Source organism: Pezoporus wallicus, unplaced genomic scaffold (assembly GCF_028554395.1).
Source record: "Pezoporus wallicus isolate ANWC-B61680 ecotype Strahan unplaced genomic scaffold, APGP_CSIRO_Pwel_v1 scaffold_13239, whole genome shotgun sequence".
NCBI classification, from domain to species: domain Eukaryota; kingdom Metazoa; phylum Chordata; class Aves; order Psittaciformes; family Psittacidae; genus Pezoporus; species Pezoporus wallicus.
In genome coordinates, this window is record NW_026642052.1 from 3,737,360 (window position 1) to 3,763,237 (window position 25,878).

Below are 25,878 nucleotides of genomic sequence, written 5' to 3' on the forward strand. Positions count from 1 at the left end.
TGACGTGTAAAGCATGCATAGTCTGTACACTTAGATCACTGTATTAATCTTTTTTAAATTTGACATTGGTTTTGTGACATGCTTATGCTGGCTGGGTGTTAAAAAAAGCTTTCTTGTGTTACTGATGAAAAATCTGCTATTTCTCAAGGGAAATCTCTTAAGTAAGGGAAATTCCCCTAGAAGAGTGGTAGTAACTTGAAAAGAAATGATATGACAGGAATTTTAAGAATGAATTTTATTAACCTGTATAACTATGTAATTGCTTGAACTGAGGTTAGTAGTAAAACTCATTGACTGCAATGGGAAGTGTGTTTTAACAATAGGATTTTTTACACATTCTCTTGTAATGCCCTAACTTTAGTGGCAGTAGAAAAGATTTTTTTTCATACTAATCAGATGAAATATTTCCATCATGCAACCTATGTATTTGATTCTAAAATAATGCCATTATGTATGGTGAGGGCAGAAGGGGAGGGCACTCTTGCCATGTGTTAGTCCTATAGGTAAGTGAAGCATTGACATCTTCCTCCTTGCTTTGTCATAGCTCTTTGTGTTGAGATAAGAAGATTTTGCTTTATGATGAAAGGGCTTAATTCAGTTAATGATTATCAGAAGAACTAAAATTTTAAATTTTCTTGTGCAACATCTTGTCTGGTTCTACATTAGTGGGGTCAAATGTACAATGCTAGACTAAAATTGGATGAATTGAGAATGTAATCATGCCTTTTTCTTTAAACTTTTCTTCTTCAAATAGCTGTGTAGTCTAAACTGCCTTTTCATATGACAAAAACTGATTCCTGATTAACAATTTAAGTTTCTTGGGGTAAGAAGAGCATGTGTTTAAGCCTGCATATAGCTCATCTTTTTCTTTACTTTGCATAGGTGCTGAGTGGGGGGGGGGGGGGGTTGACTTTCTCTTCCCCACTTTTACTGGTACAGTTGCTTTTCTCTGCTCTGTACTCTCAAGAACATCTTGTTTTTTTAAAAGATTGTGTTATATAAAGACAAGACAATTCAGGCTCCTAATCCTTTCTGTGGACAGAAGTAATTTGAAAAATCCCTGAAGAATGCTGAAGTACTGCAGCATCTTCAGTGTCCCTCTAGATGGAAGGCATGTATGACTCGGTCAAATGCTCTTCATGATGCTTGACTTAGAAAAATATTTTGGAAAAGATATGGAGAAGGTTTTATCATATTGTGAGACGATATTAGATTAAAACAATAATATCAGTAATGTTGCGTGATTAAGCATTGTGAAAAATAGTTTTTCTTAGAATGAAACAGAAAGCTAAACACACAGTGAAATTATCTCAGGATGAAGATTATCTTTTTCTCATTTCCAGATAAAACTCAGTAAATTTAAGTCTTTTGATTGGGGAAGATAGTTTTTTGGTTTTGGTTGGTTTTTTTTGTTTTTTTTTTTTTGTCTTTTTTTTTTTAACAAACAAAGCAAGTCAAGCATTAATGAAATAAAAAGAATGAATTATTGAATACACACAAGTGGAAGGAAGGGCAGTAATTTGCTTCACGTAATTGTCTAACATCATAAAACCACAGGAACAAAATTGAGCAGACTGAAAATATCAGCAGAATGCTGAGATTGAATCTGTGTCCTCTGGCTGACTTTCTCATTGCTCTAATTACATATTAGGCATAAGGATTTTTTTTAAAGTAGAGGAAGAAGAGTTTACTCCTACTAAGGGGTAACTAAATTGGTGAAAAAAAATCTACCATAGAAACCTAGCTGGTCACAAGAAGCTTATATATGAGATTAGTTTTTCAAGAAAACACATCATTCTTTTCCAAGAGCAAAATCCAGTGACCAGATCTAGTGTTTTTGTAGACTGTACAAAAATGCTATGTCTTAGTTATTTGGGATCCTGTAGTTCTTAGCTCAGCAGTAGTCTGTAATAAATGACACTTAAAAAAGGACCTAAGCTTTATGCATGAAGAAAGAAGTCAAGTGAAAACACTCATATTCTTCTTTCCTATAACTATAAACTAAAGCACAGCTAACTTTGTTCCTTTGCCTTTTGCAGCTGAAACGTTGTCGGGAGACAGAAAGTCAGCTGAAGCCTTTGGTAGAAAAAAATAAGAGGATGAGCAAAAAAAATGATGATATGCTGCAATGTATCCAGAGAATGGAAGAGAAAATAAAAAATCTATCAAGGGAAAATGTAGAACTGGTAAGTAATCATCGGACATCATGTTATGAGAACACATTGCACACAGTTACTTTGAAGTAAAAGTGCTGTAGAGCCTTTTACTTTAACACAGACTTTTCAGAGACCCAACAGTAGGATGGTATAGCTGTCAAATTCAGTCAATGCAGCTGAATATTCATATTCTGAGTTCAGTGTGGCATGGGTTTTGTGTTGTATCAGTTCACGCTGATTGAAGGAAAGGATCATAGATGAATAAAATTTGTTTGGATGCCTTTAAAGCCTGTGACTAAAAATCAGCTTTAATAAATGCTGGTTTTATTATTAGAATTCAGAACTGAATTTGAGTGCTTGTGCCAAAGTCTCTACTATGCTAGATCATTGAGTTCATTTGTTTGTTAATTTTGTCCCATACTATGGTCTTTGATTCCATTTTAAGATATCTTATGCAAGAGATTCTCCTCCCCATCCTGCCCAGGATACAAATGGATCCCCAGCCACAAACGGCTGCATGGTACAGAGTTACTGGCTTGGTCAAAACCATGACATTGATTAACACTGAGACATACAGAATGTGTAATATGTTTTGTTGTTGTTGAAAGAGGCTTTATCTTTTAGTGGAGTACACACTTTATGTTTACTTTCTGTAGAAAGAGAAGTTATCTGCACAACCGGTGCTGAAGAGGCACACATCTTTGAATGATCTCAGCAGCACACGAGAGGAACAAGAAATTGAATTCCTTAGACTGCAAGTCAAAGAACAGCAGCATGTTATTGATGATCTCACAGTGGTAATGCTCATGACTGGTATACACACGTGCATGCACACACATCTATAGGCAAGCTAAAGATCTGAGAGTAATATTTTAATGTCAGTTGTAGCAATGATACAGAAATAATTCTTTGGTTTTGAAGGGGTTTTGTTATTTCTCAGGTAGTGAATGAAGTTCTTTGGAATGTCTATGAATCTCTGTGTTATAAAGTATTTACCTGTTACAAGCTGCTTGTGAAAAGAAGTGCATCAGTCCATCCACCTTACAGAACTGGCTGTCAACAACTGAGGAACTTGAGGAAAGGACATGTCCCAAAACTCAGCAGTAAAAGTGTGTTAGATGTAGACCCTGGTGCAAACCCAACTACTCCCCTGATCTAGAAGTTCTCCTAAAAGAAAGGAACATGCAGGATGGCATTAATTTCACCTAATTAAGCATCTCTAGCTGAGCTGAGTGCACAAGCTGTCTATAACAAATGGAGAGAAATATGCACGGCTCATTTAGCCAAAGGTAGCAGCATAGTTTAAGATTAGAATTGCACAGCTGCTACCCTCTGAAGGCTACTTAAGATGGTGCTCATAAATGTTTACATTTTTTGATCAGGACACTTTAGAGTTGTGTTAGAGGTGCTATTTAGTGCAACTTATGATACTTCTGGTACTGGCATCTATAACCCAGGCAGACTCAGAGCATCTCAACTAGTGCTACTGACTGCTACAAAAATGATAAAATGAATTTAAAATCATTCTGTCTAAACACAAAATTAAAGGATTGGGAACAACTTTGAAAATTAAAATAGAAAATCGAAAAGGATAAGACAGCAAGATCTGCATTGCTCTTTCTGGAGCATTGTTTCTATTCTTGGCAGTTCCTCTGAGATTTTTGACCCAGGATTTGTCTCTGTAATCAGTGCCAAAGATTGCTGTCTGCGTTCATTCTTCAGTGTCATAGTAGGATGTTACTCAGACTATGATGTAGGGTCTGATTCATAGAGTACTGTGTCTTACCTTCCAAATACAAATGTATAGACAGAACCTGACGTGATACTAAATTCCCAGTATATGGTAGATATAAGGTCACATATTTCAGTGTAAAATGGATATGAAAGGACTCTCTTTTTGCTGTCTCAGCCAGTAATCTGAGGAAATATATTGTATCCTGACTTTGGTCAAATATAACTTGTGTTTAGTGTAAAAGTAAAATAAATAAATATTTAAAAATATGGTTTCATTTTTGCTTTGTTTTCTATTTACAGATACTATTTCACTTGCAGAACTAAGTTAAATTAATTAGAGTACTTTGGTTGGCAGTACAAAATAATTGATGCTTTGGTTTTGATATGAATGTAGTGGAACTGTGCACTTCCATTATGCTTTTTAGCTATTTTTTTTCTGGCTCCAGCTGCACCTCTACAGAATACAAATTTATCATAATTATCAAGAATGACCCGCATGTCACATACCTGATTAACACAAAAATCATCTGCTTAACTCCAGCTGAGACCAAACTGATACACAGAAATAAAAGCAATGGTCTTGGGTAATAGGGTTGTCTGAACTGATTGACAATGTTATTTGTAGGATATCTTTGGTGCTGATGAAGCCATATCAACTTGAGTTCTTCCACAACAGTGGTGTTCTGGTCAGTTCTTAGAAGGAAAGCTGTCAGATGATTGCAAAAGATGCTAGTGTTTCAGTAAATGGTGTCTTTTAATTGGAGTCATAAGTGTTCTTGTAGTTTGATGTATTATTGAGAGAAAATTATGTGGTTTTCATACAAACAAGATTATAAGCATGAATAAATTGGGATTTTGAAGTGTTTGTTCATTCTGCACTGAAATTCAACTGTTTGGACACCTGCTTGGGAGGCAGGATACCCAGGTTACATCAGGGAATGTGCTTTAACCAGCTACCTGAGGAGGGAGCATTTTTCTCCAACACTATGAAATTCCACTGTGTATTTTCAGCTTTAGCTTAATTCTATTCTATTATTCTACAGTTTTAAATACCTGCTCCATTCTACCTTGTCAGTCATTATTTTCTTTATTTTGAAAACCACATGTATTAAAGGTGCTATATAAGTTGTTGTGCTTTTCTTAATTATTTCATATTTCCAAAACTTCATTCCTGCAAGAATGTTGCTGATAAAATATTTTATTGTGATTTCCACTGGCAGCTTCCTATTTGTCCAGTTTCTGAACTGAATGTAAAGCAAATAGCACTGAATAGAATAATACCATGCAATGAGTAATAACTGCCAGAGAAGCACTTGGAATTGCTACTATTCTTTTAAAAATAAAGGTGCTGCAAAGAGAGATGTAGAGCTAAGAAATGAATCAGGAAAAAGGCTAGGGGACAGATCACTCACCTCCTGGGCTGCTGGGTTCTTTTTTTGCTTGCTTCTTTGCAATTTTCACCTTCTCTTCTTCCTCCTCTGGAATTCATGGCAGTATTCTTGAACTTAAATTTTCATAATCCCTGCACTTTCCCAGTTACAAATTCCTCCTGTTCTACTATAGTTAAATGTGATCTTGTTCCAAAGTCTCAATATTAAAAAAAGACAGCAAGCTGACACAGTGCCTTTGGATTTGAGACTTTTGCCCTAGAGGATAAGTCACATGTAACGCTATACCTGCATATGCATGCTTGTATGTTGGAGTATAACAGATATAATGACCTGTAATTGCTAAGACTGGACTCATTTTTGGCTACAATCCTGCTTCTTCAGGGTAGTTGAATACTGGAGTGAGAATGTGAATTCTGTTTCCATAGTGAGCTTCTTGGTAAAGGAGTCAAAAGAACTGTCAAGAAATCTGTGCCCAGTATTTAACAAAGCATTTTCTTTCCAACTTCCATCAAATGTGTGAAGTACGTGGCTGAAGGTTTGTTTGCGAAAAAGATAAAGCTGCAGTTCGGCATGGTATTATATCAACATGCTGTTATTCAAAATAATAAAGACATTGTCTTTGTGTTAGCTTTACCGTAGGCTTAAAGAAAATTTTAATCATATTTCTTTGTGTTAGACATATATAAATATGTTTTGAAAGAAATCGGTACCATAATGTTCTCTTTCCTTCTAGGAAAGGGAACGGTTGTTACGATCTAAAAAACAGAGGAGGAAAAGTCTGAAGCCTCCAAAGGTGAGTAAATGTTTGGTTTTCCTTGCATTTCTGTTATGAACAACGCTTGTTTCAAATACTGCCTGAAATTAATGCTCTGCTTAAGTTAGTGACAAAAATTCATATCATTTTCAGCTTTTCTCTGCTGAGTGCTTAGTAGCTTTTCCTTAGGATGATTGCAGGAGCTTTACACACACAATTCTTTACACAAATGTCCTTGTTTTGGGTTTCATTTTAAATAAACAATTTAATTACACTGTGGCCTAAATATTCAAGTAGTTTGAGGCCTAAATCATGTAATGTCTTGAAACAACCTACATTTAAAAGGACAAATACTCTGTCCTTTTTAAAGAAAGCATACCCTTTAAAATACTTGTACCAAGTTACTGCTTCATCACAACTGAAAACTTTAACTCATACTAGGGCTGTTATTGGAATGATGTTTCTGTATATGATATACAAATAAGAAGATTCCAACTATTTTTGCCCAATTATTTTGTTCTAGAACGTGAAGTGCAAGAGAAAATTTTAGTTTGAAGAAACAAAAATGTCTTGCTTCAGAGTGCTTTTAGTATTTATTGTAACACCTGCTTAAAGTAGTTAATTTTGCTGAATATTTTGGGTTTTGTGAAGTTGAACGTTAGCAGCCTGGAGCATGTGAAGGGAGGAGAATGGGGTAAGAGGGAAAAAAATGGGAGTGAATTGTGGAGAGATGATTGACATCTGTATGATAGCTTAAGATATATTCTGTCACAAACAGTGCTTGTTGTCAGTGTGTTCTGCACAGCATATTTCTGGTGACCTCCAGGTGGTGCTTTTTTATTGCTTTGCATTCTGCAATACCTGTATTTTGAAGAATTTAGCCTTTGGGATTCTTTCTTTGTTTCAGCAGTAATAATAATTAAGTACTAATAAGAACTAATAATGATGTGTCTTTTACATATGAAGAAAGAAAAATTCACCGATTACAATAAATCTCGCTTACATTAGCGTGATATGTAATGGAAGGCTGACAGATGCCAAATATATTTACAGTAGCCGTGAACCATTCTTTCTTGATGCAGTATACCTGGAAGTTTGTGTGTTAAGTTTAAAAACAGGACATATATGTGTGTGTGTATATATATATATGGAACTAATGCTGTAATTTTTGCAGTTGCCTCTGATTATTAGGCCTTTTCTTTTAAATTAAGATCTTTTTCTAAACTGTAAAGTTTCTAATGAGACAAAACTAGTTAATTTAATTTTTAGGAGCTAGTAACTAGTGATGTTAATTTCAATAGCCTGAAAACTTCCGTAACTATTCACTTATGTCTCACAAATATTTTCTGTTAGTAGAACTTCAGCTGGCCTGGACTCTGTACCTTTTCCTTTTATCTATTTGCTGTTGAGCAAAGTGTTATTTTTTTAGTTTCTTATTATTTTTATTATTGCCTAAAGGAAGAGTTGAACATGAAGGCTGGAGAAAATGTACATGATGTCATTAAAAAAATTATGATAGTGCTATTCTTCATGTGGTAAGAATGCTGTGATTGAGGGACTTCTGCAGAGATTACTGTAAGAATTGTGTGCATATGCGCTGCAGAGTTAGTAGGACTTTGCTTCTTATTTATAATATGATAGATACACCAGAAAGAATAAATTGACATATCTCCTGCTACTTATTCCATTGCCTGTCAGGAAAGAAGCGATCAATAATATATTTATTAGTGTCCTATTACCTGCCATTGTATAAACCTGTAGGCTGTTCATGTGAATATGCAGTGTTGACTTTCATTTAAACATTTATTGATGTTAGCTTCTAAAAATCCAGTCCTGGCATACAGGCTGGTTTCCTTCCATGCCACCTCTGTGGTTATGTGGGGATCAAAATCTCAAAGGAAGCTGTGTTTCCTACAGTTTTCCAGCAGGTTTTTTTATTTAAACAATCTATGTAGAATGAGCTACTTATCCAGATGGGCTATTTGGTTTGTATCATCTTCAGCCTTTCTGTTTTAACAACCTGTCTCAGGAATCTGAATAAAAAAGGTAGAATTCATTTAACCCAGCACTGCAAATTATCATGTTTGGCTGCTGGAGTTGGATCTATTTCCAGCTGTGTCCTGCTTCCCTTGACAAAGTGATAAAGGAAATAACTGATGAGAATTAGTTTTCATGAAAGTGTTCAGATAAGCTCAGACTAGAAGGTATGGAAAGGTTCCTATTTTGTTCTAATAAACAGAAACCTGTTGCACAGGGTAAAGACCTACACTCACCTCCTGCTGCATCTTCTAAACGGGTACTTTTACACTCCTGCTTCCTTAACTTTTTAGGTACTCTGACTGGACAGTGTTTTTGTTTGTTTTCTATTGTGAGTGTTTTCCTGAGGGCAAGTCCTGTCAACTGCGATAGAACCCATGACATGCCTTTCCCCGTCTTGGAGGCAGCTTGTGTGAGTGATTTCTCAGTCCAGTCCAGTAGTCTTTATGGTCCAATTGGGTCTAAATAAATTCAGTTCATCTGAGAAGCTTTTGAAAATACCAAGGATTTAATTTTGTTTGTTTGTGCAATTAGGTGGCTATGTTATTTCTGGAGCTCTGTAGGTGCACTAGGTTACTGTTGCTAGTGCAACTATGACTGAGCACTCTTTTAATCACCAAGGGGCATAGGAGTCCATAACGCAGCACTGGCAACCAGCTTGGGATCCCTGGAGAAAGGAGCAGCACAGTGGGATGGGTTTCTGCGGCAGCAGAGTGCATAGAGGAGTAGTATAATGACTCTCTATAGTCAGGTACTGTAGGATAGTAGGTTTGGGGTGTTTTTTGTTTTTCTGCTGGTGTTGTAGTTTTATTGTTGTGTGTTTTGTTGGGCTTTTTATTTTAACACGCTAATGGACTCCTCAGGAAAAAGATGTACCAGAAATGAATCCCCTTTTGCTGTTTAAAGCATGTTGGTTTGTTGGCGGTTTGTTTTTTGCTTTTTTTTTTCCCACCAATTTTAGTAGTGAAATAACTAAGAAACTACAGAAACAGTATTTTGGGGGTTTTGTCTAATTTTTACATATGGAATGGAGTCAAAATGATTTCATGATTGATGGAGTCACGCATATGAAAAGAAGACATAATTGTCCGGTTTGTTTCGAAGGTTCAGGACTATGGATTCGTTTCTTTACTTAAACTTGAATAGATAAACTGTATTGGTGACAGTAGAAAGCCTGCAAGTTGGTGTTATGGAGTTCATACTTCTTGTTTTGTATTTTTCTTTTTTTATCTGCCTCTGTGTTTTGGTGTGCCTGTATTTTTCTGGCTGCCAAGAAATGACATATAAGCATGAAGGTAAGAAGCTGCTCATTTAGCTCACCAGGAAATTAATCTTGGGTCATTGTCATCATGTAAGATTAAGTACTCGGAAATGAGATATTTAAATGTAAAGTGAAACTACTTTAGCAACAGAGAAATCAGATTATTTATATGTAAATATATCTAATCCAAACCATTAAACATGGGTGTTTACTGAAATTTACATATAATATAGTCTATGTGTCACTATGACTATGAAATTTAAGACATTCAAAATTTCAAAGTTTACCGAACGTGCTTCTGTAGAAGCTATAATATTAATGCATAAATTTACTTCAAAAGTATGTAAAAACATTGATAGAAAGCCACATGCAAAATACTTGCTATTAAAAGCATGGCAGTAGTCAGTGTTAGAATTTAAATCAGAATTCTTCAGCAATTTACATGACTATTTCTCAGGAAGTTATAAATCGGAAACAAGAGATGTACAAATCAATATAAAAGAATCTTTGTTTTATTGAGAATGTTTAAATTTTCAATAAAAGTTGGAATTAAAATAGTGTATAGTTAAAAAAACACAGTAAGCATTGTACATGGTAAAAGGTTCACAGTGCTTTCTAAGCAAATGAGAGAAGAGTAATGTGTCTTTACAGGGTTTTAGTACTATAACTCAGATCATTTTGTTTTGATTTTATGGTACCACTTAAATCAAGATAGAGTATTTTGGCTGTTGATAAGAGCTGTGCTGAACCAAAAGAAAATATTAAGCATTACGAGGCTTTGGGAGAAAGTGAAAGCTGTACTTTGTAGACATACTGGTAGAACGTGTGCAGTTAGGTAAGTCTAGAAAACTGCAGGGAAAGGTAAATCTTTGACATTATGGATAAAATAAAACTTTTCAGTATCCTGAATGAAACTGATAGCTTACAATTCTACTCAGTCAGTTTGGCTACTGAGATGCAGCCTGATGTTCTGAGTTAATAATAACTGATAATGTCTTTCATCGTTTAGCCTTTTTAATGAATAGGGCTATTTTTTTTTTTCCTCACATACAGGCTGTAGTTTATATCTAAAAAGCCCAAACCAAACCCTGTGACATCAGGATCTGGGATTCAACAGCAAGGCTGTGCCAAAAACAGTGTGGATAGACAGTTTTTCTTTGTATTTTCCTGCTTCTTTTAATTTGTGCTGTGTTATTGGAACACTTGTATGGTCTAATAAGGTGTTTGGCTTTCCATTGATTAATATCAGTTAACTTTGTTATTTTGGAAGGAGAAATACTGGAAAAACTGTTTTTCTAGTTGAATGTTTATGCAATTTTATATTTTTTTTAACAGTGTTAAAAATTTCTCTGTGGAAATTTACTGATTTTTGAGCATATGTTAGGAGACTGATAGAAAGAGGTCTCAAAATGATGAAAGAATTATTGCAGTTGTGATGTTTTATATGAAACGTATTTTTCACAATGTGTATTGTTCTATTCATATCCATTGGCTACTCATTTTCTCTAGTTTTCTGTAAGCATGCATTTAATTGACTACATTTTGTAAAATTTTTAATATCTTCATTGAAATGCTGGTTTTGCCCAAGCATAGTTGTTTTTTTTTTTTGTTGGTCATAATATTGGAGCAACCTTTTGAAAAAAAATCAGGATAATGGTATTGAAAAAATAAATGGAAACCAACAATTTACACTTTGAAATAGGGATTTGCAAAAAAAGTATTACAAATTAATCTGTTTTATTTTTTTAAATAAGTGTGACTGATATTTGTTCCACATTGTTCTTCAGAATATTTTTCTCTTTTGGTTCCACATCTGATGTGTTACATCATACTAGGTTACTTTCTTCTGAAAAGATGTTGCATTCCTCTACTATGACTCTTGTAAGATGGCATTATTTTGATAATTAACTTTCATCCTTTTGCTAGAACATTATTTTATTGGAAATTACCCAGTGCTATGTGCACTTCAATCCTTGGAGGTTCTTAAACAGATGATACTAAATAAGTAGCTCATTTAATCAGAGAACAAGGGTTTAGTGGAACCTTTTCTAATTCCTAAATACTAAAATAATGGCCAGAGAAGACCGTGGCTACTGCTTACTGGGTCATTGGGGATTTTCTGGCTGTTTTGCTAGTAACTAAGAGAAACTAACTTTTCAGAGGCATGTTGTGGAGACGTTTTTTGGATTTGATGAAGAATCTCTTGATTCAGAAACATCATCTGTAACTTCATATAACACAGATAAAACCGACAGGACACCAGCAACACCAGAAGAAGATTTGGAAGATGTAAGTAGTAGCTGATTTGTTCTTAAGTTCTGTAACAATAGACATGGAGTATAAATGCAAGCATTTTTATTTTGTTTGGTTTGTTGGTTATTTTTTTTACCTATTCTGCCACAGGAACTATGAGAGATTTGGCAGATAATTGCTTTGTTTTGTTTCAAGTCCATTAACACATACACAGTCACTGCAATGCAATTCATAAGATAATTTTCTGCCTGACAGATTTGGCAGATAGTGGGCTGAAAAATAAAATGTTTTTTCTCAAACACTTTCTTAATAGTCAAAAAAAATTAATAGGCACATTGCTTTGCCAAAAGTCAGTAGTTACTAGACAATAGTTTGCCTTTGAACCTTATAATTTATTTGACTGTTTTGATACAACCAGGATTTTCTTCCTTTACTTGCAATATTCAAAGAGGCTTTTGAATTCATTAAGGCTTAAATGATCATAGGTAGTAAATACCCATTGACATGTTTGTCTCTGCTCAGTGCAGCTGGCCTACTTTAAAAGATTACAGGGCTGAGGACAAAGCATGAATTAGGTGATGCTCATTTTCATCTTTCTTTCCTGTTCACTAACTTGTGCCTAATATTGCTCAGTCACAAGTAGCTTCCTATTTTCCTAGGTTTAGTTTCTAATAATACTGTAATCTCTTTTCCTTGGAGCTTGAGTTCCTGGAGCAAAAATTAATTAAAGGGAAGGCCATTTCTTGCTCTCAGCATTATAAGAAAGACCTTGAAAGTGTTGATGTCAGTTGCTCAAAATCAAAAGAAAATTAAGACATTAAAAATAATTCATGCTTAAAAAAAAAAGAGAGAAAAAAAGGGGGTGAGGGAATTTAAAAAACAACCTTATGGCTTTTGAAATCATTTAAATATATTCTGTATTACTTTGCTTGTGCTAGCAAAATACTTTACCCTGGCATTGTAGAGAAAAAAGAGTAAGGAGGGAGTGATGGACTGCATAGTAAATAGAACAAACACCTCTGAAGCTCCTGTGGATCTGGAGCTGCTGAAGCCAGTGGTGCCTAAAACTATTCCCTCTGATTTTTCCCCAGTTTCTTCTCATTTCTATACATTGCTGCTTACCCTGTCCAGAAATTGTAAGATAGATGCAGTTACTGATTTGTGCATTTCTGCATCATACTCAAATCAACTTTTCTTCCGTTTCCAATTAAGTTCTTTAAACCTTTACTTCGAGACTCAGTATAAATTGTGTTACTTATTGTGTTTGTGTTTATATAAACAAGCTCCTTATCATATATATTTATACAAAACTACTTTCCCCCCCTTATTCATTAAGACCACACCTAAAGAAGAAGCTGAACTAAGATTCTGCCAGCTAACAAGAGAGTATCAAGCTTTGCAAAGAGCATATGCATTGCTTCAGGAACAAGTTGGTGGAACCCTGGATGCAGAGAGAGAAGCAAGGGTAATTTTCAAACTGAATTTTCTTTTAACTGTGAAATCACTGAAAAATATGACAAACACTTGGAGTAGCAAGAGCGATCTTTGCAGGTCAGTGAAATGCAAAACATGATGTTTTTGAGGATTAACGGATATCACTAAGGTGACAATTTTGATTCATTTGGTGCAATCAGAAAAAAGATATCGTTATACTTTATTCTAGTATGCGCAATATATTAAAGATTTAGTAGTAAGATGGTGTTATTGAGAATGATATCCCAATTGAACCTGCAATTTGGATAGAACATGATGGATTTAAAATGAATTGGGGAATAGGTTGTTATAAGTACTTGGGTACTTTTATGATATGAGTATATTAAATCTGATAGAGGGCATTTTCTTTAAGCATTTTGTCAAATGTATGAAATCATAATTTATTTTTAAAATCCCAGTTTGAGAGTATTCTTCCACTAAAAAGTACATAGCTAACTCTGGTTCCTATTAAGTCGGCATGTGTGATCATTTTCTCTCTCTGACATAAATGCTTTTTTATCCTCACAGCAATCTCTGTACTATAGGTATTTGAGATGTGAGAAAGTATGTATTCTGTTTTCACTTATCCATCTGCTACCATTGTATTTAAGCATTAGTGCAGAGATGAAGTGAGTGGAAATCATGCTAACTTTTTCCATTCTGTTCTTTCCAAATGGGGGAGGAGAGAAATCACTTCATAACAAATTGGTGAGCTCTGACTCAGTCCCCAGATCTGTTCACTGAACAGCAGTGGCATCAAAAAAGAGCTGAGCTAACTAGAGGCAAGATTTCTTCTACTTTACCCCAACTCCTTGCAGATAGTGGCATGTCTAGAAAAGCAGCATATTTACAAGTCGCCCTCTACTTGAATGACAATTGCGATTGATGACCAAAGAATACATAACATCCAAATGGGCAAGTGATAGCCATAGGGCTCAAAACTTCATCATCTTCACCTCATGACCTTCATTCTGCATCAAATAGAGCTTGAACCTGTATATTACTGACTATGAGAGAGTCAGCTGATGTCATTGCTAGGACACTCTCAGTTGTTTTTGAAGGGTCGTGGCAACTGTGGGAGGTTCCTGAGGACTGTAAGGGAGCAAATGTGACTCTTCAAGAAAGGCAGGAAGGAGGATCTGGGGAACTGAAAGCTGGTCATTCTCAGTCTGATCCCTGGGAAAAGGATGGAACAAATTATCTTTGATAATTATCTTCCAAATGTCTGAAAGACAAGAAGTTGACTGGGAGTGACCAGCATGAATTTATGAAAGGGAAATCACACTAAACGTGCTTGGTAGCCTTCTATGATGGGATGGCTAGCTTTGAAAATGAGTTGAGAGCAGTGGATGTCATTTATCTTGAATTTAGTAAGTCTCGACATTCTCCCCCATGAGATTCTCATAGACTAACTGATAAATACAGACTAGACAAGTGGACAATAAAAGTGACCTGAAAATTGGCTGAAATAGCTCAAAGGGTTGTAGTCAGTGGTAAAAGTTCAGTTGGAGGTGTGTCACCAGTGATATACTGCAGGAGTTGATAGTGGGACCTGTAGTGTTTAAGGTGTTAGCTCCTTAGTGACATTGATAATTGAACAGAGTGCACCTGCACTAAGTTTGCAGATGCTACACAGCTGAAACAAGTTTTTAATACATGAGATTGTTGTGCTGCCATTCAGAGGGGATCATTCAATTGCCTGCAGAACTGTATGAAGAGGAATTCCATTAAATTCACCAAAGGGAAGAAAAAGCCCTGCAAATGGGGAAGAATAACTCCGTGCACCAGTACAGACTTGGGGCTGTCTTGCTGGCAAGCAGTTTTGCACAAAAGGACGTGGGGGAGTCCATGTGGAACATGAGGTGTCAATGTATCCTTGCAGCAAAGAAGGCCAACAGCCTCCTGGTCTGCCTTAGAAAGAAACCTCATTGCAGGGAGTTATGACTAGATAACCTTTGACAATCCTTCAACCTGAACTATTTTGTGAAAAGCATTAAAAGCTGTCTGGACAGTCCATAAATGGGTAGAAAGTATCTTTGATCCTATGTGTAAATAAATCTACCTGCTTACCTGGATGTGCATGCATATAAACACACTTTTTGGTGGTTTTCCTCCCCCAGACTCGTGAACAACTGCAAGCTGATCTTCTCAGGTGTCAGGCAAAAATTGAGGACTTGGAGAAAGCTCTAATGGAGAAAGGGCAGGTAAAAGCACCTCTTAATGTCCTCTACCACATCATTTTTTCCCTTGCATGCAGTGGTGCCCTTGCCATCTTCATTGCTTGCTGGTCTGCTGGTGTGACTGATGCAGCTTAATTCCTACTCCAGCAATCAATTATTTAAATAAAGGAAAGTAATATATAGGTTATGAAAATGCTATTAAAGGTTCATTTCCTGGCACGTAATACACTAAAGCATAACATCAAAATAGCTCTGTATGTGTGTATTGTTAATTCTTTTCCCATTGTCATTTGGTGAAGGCCTTTCTCCTGTTTTCTGTTTTGTTTATATTCACTAGAACTTCCAATAAAATAAATATTCTGTATTTGTACTGGAGAATATTTTTGGTGTGAAGCATAGAAAAACTCAAAAAAACTTAAATTACATCCACACTTCTCTCGAGAGAAGTGAACCACTGAGTGTGTCTGATTACTGGAAGCCACTTGTGGTGTTACTCTCCGGGGCATATAATGTTGGAGGGCTCAACTTCTTTCAAATTCCCATCCTATCCCACAGAGCAAAATTAGTCCTTATGCTTCAGTATATATTGTAAATATTCAATGAAGATGTGGCTACTGATGCATATTTAATAATGTCTAGGATCTTCAGGAAGGCTGACTAAGAGTTATGAGAATGTATTTAAAAGACGTTCAATTGCATAAATGCTAGAATGCACTGCAAAACCTGGGGACATGATATTTTGTTTTATAGTTTGAAATAACAATTTTAACATTTCAAGTAGTTTATGGAAATAAAATAGTGTATAGCTATCTCTAGATATACTTCTCAAAGACTAATGATTCTGTAGCATTAAATGAGAACAACCTATGAATATTGCCAAGTTACTGGTATTACCATTTTAATGGTTTATTCTTTGTAAGAAAATAATTCTATGAGATTCTCTACAAATGCAAAGGTTATATGCAAATTAAGGATAAAAAGTGTTTATGCTAGCTTCCACACAAACTGCAATTTTCTTAGTACATTCCATATAAGTATTACTAAAAATAGAGAATATGTTCTCAATTTGAAAAATGATGGCTCACTGAGCTTTTGGAAGAATAATAAATGAAACTGAAGACCTCTTGAGTATCGATTGCTGACATATTATTGTGTTAATAATAAAGTTGTAATTGAAGACATTAGAAGTTACATATTACAGTGTACAATATAAGAACTGTGTATGTAAATAAGTGAACATGGATACCCATGTCAGAAATTACTTCTGTGATTTTGCTTTTGGAATGGTATGTCAAAAGGAGATGCCTGGAAATTAGAATTTGATTAGTTATTACTTCATGAGATTCATAACGACATTTTCAACCTTGTATCTCTTAGTAATCCTGAGCAAGGCCAAGAGGGATGTGAACAAGGAGCAATATGATATTGTCTCTAGTGAGCTAGTTTCTGTGCTTAGCATCAGCTTTCCACAGAAGTGGTCAAAGTGTCTTCCTGGGAACTCTAGCATCTCCTTGGTTTTCCTGACCTGTTAGTATCTACATTCCACAGAATAAATGATTGTGATGACAAATTGACTGTGCACTATGTGATTTTTATTTTTTTATTATTATCACTTTGTCATGTTTTAATAATACTTGTGAAATGTTAATTCAGGAAACCAGTGCTCTAGAAAAGAAAACAATGAATCAAAAGATCCTAGGGTATTATTCCAGATATTTTTAGTCTTACTTTACAGCTTTATCTTTAGGAAACAGAAGCAGTAGAAACCTTCATAGTTTTCCTGAAGTAAAATTCAGAGCAAGAGACAAGAATCTCATTGTTAAAAAATTCTTTGAAGTTTAGCTTATAACAATTTATGTGTCATTTCAAAGTAAGTACCAATGGCTCTTGTTAATATCCCATCAGCTTGATCTGTCAGAATTCCCCTGGATATAAATAAGACTAATAAGCCATTTCTGCAGGCTACCTTGAGATGCATGGATAAACTTTATATTAGGGGAATAAATTCTTATAAAATATTAATAGTAATATAAATGGTATATATAAGTAATAAATCTCAAAATATTGAAGTATGTAATGTAACAGATGGATTTTTTAATTAATGCTCAGCTCTCTCAGTGACCTGGTGCGTATATAAATACAATTCCACCAGAGTTAAGATTTTCTCAGAAAGTCAAGTTGAACCTCAAGAAAGACACAAAAGTTACTAATCAACAAGGCAAAGTAATCTATTTTTTCTGCTTATGCAAACTGGAGTAGTTGAATGTAACTGTTGAGCATGCATTTTCCATGTGCATGCATTGGGATATTAACCCTAACTCTGCATGCAACTCTTTGTTGATTCCTTGACCTTGGTAAAATACTAGCTCAGTGTTAAACTAGACATTGGATTTTATTTTCAACATTTCTCTCATTTGTTTCAAGAATTCTTGACAAATGTCATGCCCTTTAAGTACACATTTTAGTATATTGTTCTCAGTATGATACAACATCATAACCCTAAAAAGCTTGTTTACTGCATGAAAGTTAAAATGCACTTGTGCATTGTTATGTATGTGTGGAAAAAGGAGAAAGAACAATAGAATATGAAATTGTAGTGGACATTAGGTATAAAAACTAATTTAAATATTTCCAAAAAAAATGATAATTGAAGTAAAGGGTATATCATAATGTAAAGATATTTAGATTTTAAATTTTCTTTTTCTTTAGAAAATAATTTGATCTACAGTTAGTATGGCATATTGAGTATTGGATATTGTTGTAGTAAACTTACTAGAACAGTATGAACTAGGTTATGTAAATACTTTACAGGGAGAATTTGGCTGTTACAATCCATTAAATATGAACAGCAAGCTGTGGTTGGCATTGAGGTTTTGTAGTTTGGGTCTTTAAAGGGATATTTGATGAGAACTTTTGATGCAATGGAAAAACCTAACATGAAATTTGGAACAAGTATTCAGATGGAAATTCAATTTTCAAATGGAGTATAGAATATATTATATCACTTCCATTCGTCCATACCCTTGAATTCCTTATCACAAACACTGTATGTTAGCCTGGTTCTCACACTTTTAACAGAAGACAAATAGCAGCATGCTTGCTGAAGCCTGTTCTCAGTCATTTAGGGTGGTTAAGTGGTTTTCTTTCTCCATTGGGATTTGTATTACACCACTCAAATTGGGATGATTTTGCAAGGAAGTTAACAACTCTTTTCAGTGGAAAGAAATAGCTTTGAGTTAAGCTAAGTAAATAAAATCTTTTAAAGGACATAAAATATCATATAACTGTGGTCATCCACAAATGCTATATGTAAAAATTTTAAAGTATATTCTTAGCTGGAACATATTAAAAACCAAGACAGTCAACTTCAGGAAGAGAAAGGAACTTTTGTGTTCTCTGCAGTTTCAAATGCTGTTTATTCTTGAAACATTTATGATAGCTTTATTTTTTGGTATGCGACCATTTTTATACTTGAATGTACAATGATGTCTGAAATCTTCTAATTATTGTAATCATTCACTTGTCTTATTTTACAAAATATATATATATTGTAATCTTTTTAATCCTCTTCGTAGGATTCAAAATGGGTAGAAGAAAAGCAGCTGTTAATCAGAACAAATCAGGAGTTGCTAGAGAAGGTATGTGTGCAGAGTATGGGAATATTTTCATTATTGCTGCCCTTTGTCATAAATAGAATGGTGAAAGGAAATTAATGTATTAAGTACTGTTATATCAACCTGAAAGTTAGTCCCATTATTTCTTTCCAGAAGCAGACATTCCGATGAAAGTCTGTGATTAAAATACTGATATGCTTTTGCAGTCTTTGTAAATGGAAGCTGCTCCTTATTGTGGATTACCTGTTGCATAGCCAACAGGAGAACCCAAGCTCTTTGGTCTTTCTAGTGTCCAACAAAATACAGTGTGGAAACTTCTGTGTTGCCAAAGATTTACACAAAGATTGTTATTGTCCTGATTACTAATAAAACTGCCTGCTTCCTTCAGCTTTCTATTTTTTTTACAGTTTTTACACACATTAAATAATACTGATAAATGTAAGGCTATGGTATCATTTCCAATCTGAAATACTCAGAGCTGAGCATTGTTCTTGACTGATATTGGTGGGAAAATAGTATTCATGGAGTCAAAGAACTATTTTTGCTAATTGGTAGCTCAATATTGATGTAATAGGAATAAGATAAATAAAAATTCATGAGTAAAAGTAGCTACAGCTGGAGTTAATTTATTTGGACACTTACATGGTATTATAAACATCATAGTACATTGTGCCAGATGTTACACTTCTATTGAGTTTCATACAAATAAAAAGGTCACCCAGTTAAGTTAGACAGTAGACTAAAGCTGTTAGTTGGCATAATGATAGTGAAATTTTAATTTCTATTTTCTTATTCTTAGTACCCCAAGTCACAGATCTGGAAAACCAAAAATCAGACATGAAAATCCCTCCATTATTGTCTTTCTTATACCCTAAAGAGTACGTGTCTAGTTATGCAAAGACAATGAGAAAGTCTACCCAAATGTTAAAGCAATCCAGTTTCATTCATTTTATTTTAAAAGAAAGCTTGTATTGCTTAATCCATTTAGGTATAATATTCATATCACTTTTCATACTACTTTCAGACTACTATTCTAAGAGAACATTGACTATTTTCTGCTGACAGTTCTCACAAATACTTTCTGCTGTGTTGTTCCTTGTCTATCTCCAAGACATGACCCAACATGTAAAGAGAAACTGAAATAATTAACAGTTTTGTCTAAACCTCTGGCCTGTAACTATGTACAATATCTTTCCTATTGCTTATGGGATGTTGTGATGTTATCTGTCTCATAGATTTACAGAATGGAACAAGAAGAGCATCAGCTGAAGAATGAGATGCAAGATGCAAAAGACCAGAATGAGCTGTTAGAGTTCAGAGTGCTAGAGCTTGAAGTAAGAGATTCTCTCTGTTGCAAACTCTCAAATGGAGCAGAAATTATGTTTGAACCCAAGCTGAAATTCCTGTAAAGATTACTGATGTCTGGTGCATGTTTAAGGGAAGTCACTTCGGTATCTATTTTTTAAATGTTGTACCTTGGGATAACAAAATTGATGCCACTGCCTTAATGTGTTTTGGAGAGAGTGCTCACTAATGTTTATAAAGATGTAATATAGCTAATATATATTGCATATAGCTTGTTTTTAATCTAATAAAATATTTTGTTTTGCAATATTTTGCCTTTTTTATTTGTTTCATTTCCATAACTGCTCCTTTCCTGCATGTAAAATCACTTGGTATGTATACTACAGCCTTGGTTGGCATCATTTAAATTAACACACCTTCTTACGTCTTGCATGCAGTGATCTGACTAAAGATCTGACACATCCATCACATCAATGTGTAACTGCTTTTAATTACATTGATTTAAGATTGACAACATTAATATGACGCAAAATTATCTTAAAAGAACACATTTTGATAGCAGCTTTTAAAGAATTTGTCTTACCTGAAATCCATTTTCTCATGGTATAAAATGGTCATGGAGTGGAAATAATTGGCCTTAATCAATGAAAAATGGAAAAAAACCCTCTGAAAACATCAGTGGTGAAGCACAAGTACAACTTCTGTACCTGAAAGTAGTATATTGTCATAGCAAACAAATTTTATACTATGCATAAATGAAATAGCAGCAAAATTATTTGTTAATAAAAATTTGAACACATAGCCTGCGATTAGAGTCGAAAGCACGTAAATGGGGCCCATGTTGAATTTAATAACACTAAACCAGTTGTGTGCGATGCACAGCTGTCACATGGTTGTATTGCCTGATCACATGTTGTTCAGTTTCAAAGATCACCAGCATTCCTAACACCATTTAGAATAAACTCTCCAAGAAAACTGTCATTGTCACTTCATAATTTTCATCACACAGCACGTTTTACCCAAAATCTTGGCATGTATAACTTCTGATAAAGATGAAAATGTTGTCTCTTCCTGTTATGCAGACATTCTTCTTTTTGTCTTTGACATTTCTTATTCTTTTCTTAATCATTTATCAACCATATATTTTCATGTTATAGCCCATTATATTCAAAACTATGAATGTAGGTTATTAGAATTTCAGTAGATGCTCAGGTAAAGTAGCATGCTTTCTAATACAGTTTTTTATATTTTATTAAGCAATTGTAAAGTAAGATACTGAATGTTTTGCATTTGAATTGGCAGTTGTTACACTAGAAATTGTTTCCTAAAGTGTAAGTGTTCTTAGAAGTAAAGCAATCCAAAAGATTTTCTTTAACAAAAGGAAAAAAAGAAGTGCTTCAACACATCCTTCATTAATGTATTTTTCACGTGGAAGAATCATATGAAAACCAGCTCAGTGTGAGGTGTAGAGTTTCGCCATGTGCCAAGTCTTAAAGACTTGTTTCACAGAATAACAATGGAAGCATTTTTGTGTGATTGCAAGAATAAATTTTTTTCCCCTTAGTGGGCAAGCATGTAGACTGACAGTGTGAATGCTTGACTGAAATAATGACTGCTTCTGGTAGTCAGGGCAGTAACTTTTTTGAGAGTCATTCAATTATTTCAGATGAGAATTAAGCTACAGTAAAAAGCAACCATTTTGTTTCCATCAGTTAATGCAAGCAAATTCAGGTGAGTTTAATGCAATAGCAACTAATTATCTTTTTTAAAAAAACCTAAAATGGTAACTGAATTGAAATCAGAATTAAGTTTCTGGGTTTGGTTTGCAAAAATATTAATTAAAACAGAGCTTATGGGGTTCGGGGAACATACAGAGTACAGGGATATATTTTTTTTCCCCTCTGTTGTAGCTTGAGTTAGGTTTAAGCCAGTTAATGGACAAGACTCGCCATGCTCAGTAGCTTGCTTCAGTAAATGGATGCAGCCCACTTGCCATATCAATTAAAGCACCTGCATGGATGGTCATAGGAACTCAAATATTTGCAGTAGAACTCTCTCATTGTACTGTTGGAAACTGAAGCTCTTATTGCCAGTCCCTCTTCATGTAATGTGGAGAGGAAATCTGACTTTCCTTACTCAGGTTCCCATGGTTACAGAGAATTGAGAGTAAGACCCAGTACCTTGGTTGCCCAGAGCTTTCAATACAGTCATTTTCACAAGCACATTTACACTTAAGTAAAAATGCCTATGTATCGGTTTACTGTATTTCTGTCTTCTGCAACAATAATAGGTTGGTATTTTGAAGAAATGCATGAAAATCAAGAAGATGGGCTGGATGAGTTTCAACAATATTATGGTTTTAGATAAATGGGTGTTTATACTTTTTAGTTGTGGCCCAAAGAATCAGTGTAGGTTAGTGCTGCTTTTCAGAATATTCCAATGTCCTAGGTTGCACAGTGAATAGGACTGGGGATTTTACATGCTCTAGTAGAAAGCTTAGTTGAAGAATAAACAGGGAGCAGATACACAGCTTTAATTTTACTGAGAAAATCTTCAGTGACAATACTATTTTATGATTCAGTTTAACTTTTTTGCCTGCAGTTTCTTCTTTCTAAGTTGTTGTTTGTTCCATGAAAGACAGCAGTAGTTAAATAAGATTACAATTAACATAAATATCTGCAGGGTATTTTAGGACTCCAGTCAGTTATATGGCCAGCATGCAAAGGTTTCTTTGCACAAGTTTCTTTCTGCAAAGTTTGGTTAACCTTGCAGAAAGTGTGTGTGCACAAAATTAGTTGGAAGATAACTCTGATTTTGTGCTTAGTTAAAGCCAAAATCCTTCAAATATGGTAAAAGGAAAGTAAGAGGATACACCGTGTATTTGGAATATCAATAGGAATCTTCCTTTGTAATGTACAAGCATGTTTTGTAGACGTGGGAAATAAACATTTACATATAATCACACGTGTTATTTTTAAACAAAATCTTTCCTCAGGAGAGAGAACGAAGGTCGCCGGCATTTAATCTTCAAATAACCACCTTCCCTGAAAACAATGGAAGTGCTCTTCAACTGTTCTGTCAGCAGGAAGGAATAAAGGTATACGTAGAATATTAGTAACAGTTGGATAGCTAGGAATGGTTTTGGACTGACTAACTCAATATCCAAATAAATGGTTTGCTCTTTGCAAAGAAAATCTGAAAGAATAAATGTAGTAAGGAAAGATATTTTTGACTGGGGAAATGGTTTCATAAGAACATGGTCTGGTAGTCTGTGAGGAATTCATTAGCAAAAATGAAGGCTGGCCTGTCAAGATAGTCTACATCTAGTCTAAGGTACTGCTATCAAATCATTACAAGGAACAATGTGGGTGCTGATGGGATTCATTGTCAGGCTTGCTACAGTACTTTGTTCTTGATTTTAAATGTTTTTATCTAAGGCATTCTTTTATTATTTTAGACCAGATTTAACAAAGCACCTGTGCACTCAGTTTGTTGAATTAATATGCTTACTTGTCTAGGCCAGGGCCTTGTAACAAGACGTGTGTGATCCAAAACTCACTGAAATAAGTGAGAGTCTGTCTTTCATTTTAGAGCAAACCAATCTCACTTGGTTTGCTTCTGCTATGAGGAAGCAAGAGTTACTCTTTTCATGTATGTCCTCCCTTAAAAAAGTTAGCTATACAAATGAATTTGTATGCTGGTTCACTAAGACTGAATTCAGGCTTTCTTTGCTAGCAATGTTGCACAACAGTAACTAAAGCAGAATATCTCTGTCCTACGCTCCATGGCACTTGCTTGTATTGTACTTGTGTTTACAAGTCCTCTTATAGAAGGCTTGTTTCTATTCAGTGCTTTAATAAGCACAATACTAAAAATAAATTGCAGGCTGCATATTGCTGGCTAGCTGAGTAATCCAAAAGAGAAAAAAGCAGAAACTTGATTCTTACCTACAGGTTTGACTGGGTAGTCTTTTCCCAAACGATGCTGAGTCATTGTTTAACTTATTTACATTTCAAATACAGCCTCCATGGAATACAACATCTGCTTTTTAGCTTATCTATTATTCTAGTTTGCGTGTTGGCTGTGGCTGGTACAGCTTACCAGGATCTAGAATTCGTACTTTTTTTCTATTCTTGTTTGTTGCATTCTTAAAGAGAGGTAAGCTTTTTTCAATCTGCCTTTCAGTTCACTTACCCGGGAGCTGGGGCAGTCAACTAATATGGGCATACTGAAATTGTTGACTTGGTTTTCAGTGCCTTTTCAAATTGTTAGCTATCAGTAGCAAATTTGATTCTGAAATGATGCAAAATCTGATTTGGTTTCCAAATCCTCTTATTTGCTTCATCATGGAAATAAATGAATTAGAATCAGTACTTCTGGCTCAATAGGTGCGGGAACTTGTATGTCTTACTGAATTCCACTCTTCACCAGTATAATTGATAGTTAAGGAAGTTTCCATTCAACATTGTCAATGCTGATCATAATCAATAGTTTTGCTTTTGATATCAATCCAAACACAAGTGTGTATTAAGCTGTGCACCATTCTAAAATTAGTGATGTGCACTGTTTAATAGTTAATGTAACATTTGGAGACACTGCTGAAGTTTTTGGAGAGAGAAGGAAGAAGAGGAGGGACTTCTCAGGATGGACAAACGTAGACACAACGCTATTCCTTTTTTTGAGCCAGGAGGGACTAATTTGTAGGTTCTCTCCTACGTCTGTGCCTGGTCTTCAGGAAATCTTCCATTCCTTGTTAAGTCTTTCTCTCTGGAGTCTGTTGGGTAAAAGATAATGAGCAAGTATATTCTGGTGTAATTTGCAAGCATAACTAATTTAGCTTTACAAAATTTTAAAGATTGATAATCCTGACTATTGACAAAATACAGTTGTATAACACATAGATGCCAACCAGCATGTTGCATACTGCAACTCATGAAATTAGTGAGCCAAGACACAGCCCTGTGAAATGCTGGCCTCTTCCAAGAAATGTTGATTATGAGTAGAAGGATGTCAGCTTTTAAAAAGGCTGTCTTGATTTATACATATGTTTTAAGCATTTGGACTAACATGAACTGGTCTTTGCACCTGCTCTCAAGCCTTACTATCTTCAAGTAGTACAGCTGCATGCAAAGTCAATGAGAATGATTCCTGGTCCATATTAAGTTATGGACTATACTCGGGCTAGCTCAGGAAAATGGGATTAGCATATTTTCATGATTTTTTCCAGCCACTTTTATTTATTCACTGCTTTTGGGGGTCTGGCAGCTGACTGACAGAGAAATGCGTCTTTCTACTCCCAAATATTGTGAGTTATTAGATTCAGAAGGGCATATTCAGTCCACCATGCATATACCCTTCTGCCACTGTAAGGCTGATTTGAACTGCCACGTTCATGTTTAGCAAAGAAAATAAAATCCAAGCCACACAACAGACCTTCTTGGTGATTATATTGTTCATGTTCTCTCTCCATTTACCTTCTGTAGCCTGATGTGCTTGATGCTCCATTCCAAATAGAAAGGAAACCCAGTCCTTTAAGCCTCTTTATCACTTTTGATCTTTCATCTGCATACATCAGCAGGATGATAAATGTGAATGGCACAGGAACATTCTGCCCTCATACACAGGCATCCAGCTTGCTTGCTATAATAAAGAGTGACATTTGGTTTTGTCTCTGAAAGTATCAATAACTCTTTTGTAATTGTGATGCAGAACTAATGTTT

General features: G+C 35.0%; 2 protein-coding genes across 9 annotated transcripts in view; both read left to right on the forward strand.

Moving 5' to 3' along the window:
* Positions 1 to 25,878, forward strand: part of JAKMIP1 (janus kinase and microtubule interacting protein 1) — a 92,875-nt gene that overhangs the window by 34,640 nt on the left and 32,357 nt on the right. For all 8 annotated transcript variants that reach the window (XM_057426599.1, XM_057426598.1, XM_057426602.1 and 5 more), the window contains exons 6-14: positions 2,040 to 2,186; positions 2,813 to 2,953; positions 6,015 to 6,074; positions 11,494 to 11,622; positions 12,923 to 13,051; positions 15,180 to 15,263; positions 18,815 to 18,877; positions 20,089 to 20,187; positions 23,154 to 23,255. In XM_057426599.1, coding sequence (XP_057282582.1) covers positions 2,040 to 2,186; positions 2,813 to 2,953; positions 6,015 to 6,074; positions 11,494 to 11,622; positions 12,923 to 13,051; positions 15,180 to 15,263; positions 18,815 to 18,877; positions 20,089 to 20,187; positions 23,154 to 23,255 — 954 coding nt within the window. The remainder of the gene's footprint in view (positions 1 to 2,039; positions 2,187 to 2,812; positions 2,954 to 6,014; positions 6,075 to 11,493; positions 11,623 to 12,922; positions 13,052 to 15,179; positions 15,264 to 18,814; positions 18,878 to 20,088; positions 20,188 to 23,153; positions 23,256 to 25,878) is intronic.
* LOC130608591 (uncharacterized) lies at positions 9,016 to 9,575 on the forward strand. The gene has a single exon (XM_057426609.1). It carries the CDS (start codon positions 9,262 to 9,264, stop codon positions 9,385 to 9,387), a length of 126 nt encoding a protein of 41 aa, XP_057282592.1. The 5' UTR covers positions 9,016 to 9,261; the 3' UTR covers positions 9,388 to 9,575.

Excerpts from the sequence above, each read along its gene's own strand:
- LOC130608591 (XM_057426609.1), top strand. The coding sequence starts at position 9,262 with ATGGAGTTCATACTTCTTGTTTTGTATTTTTCTTTTTTTATCTGCCTC.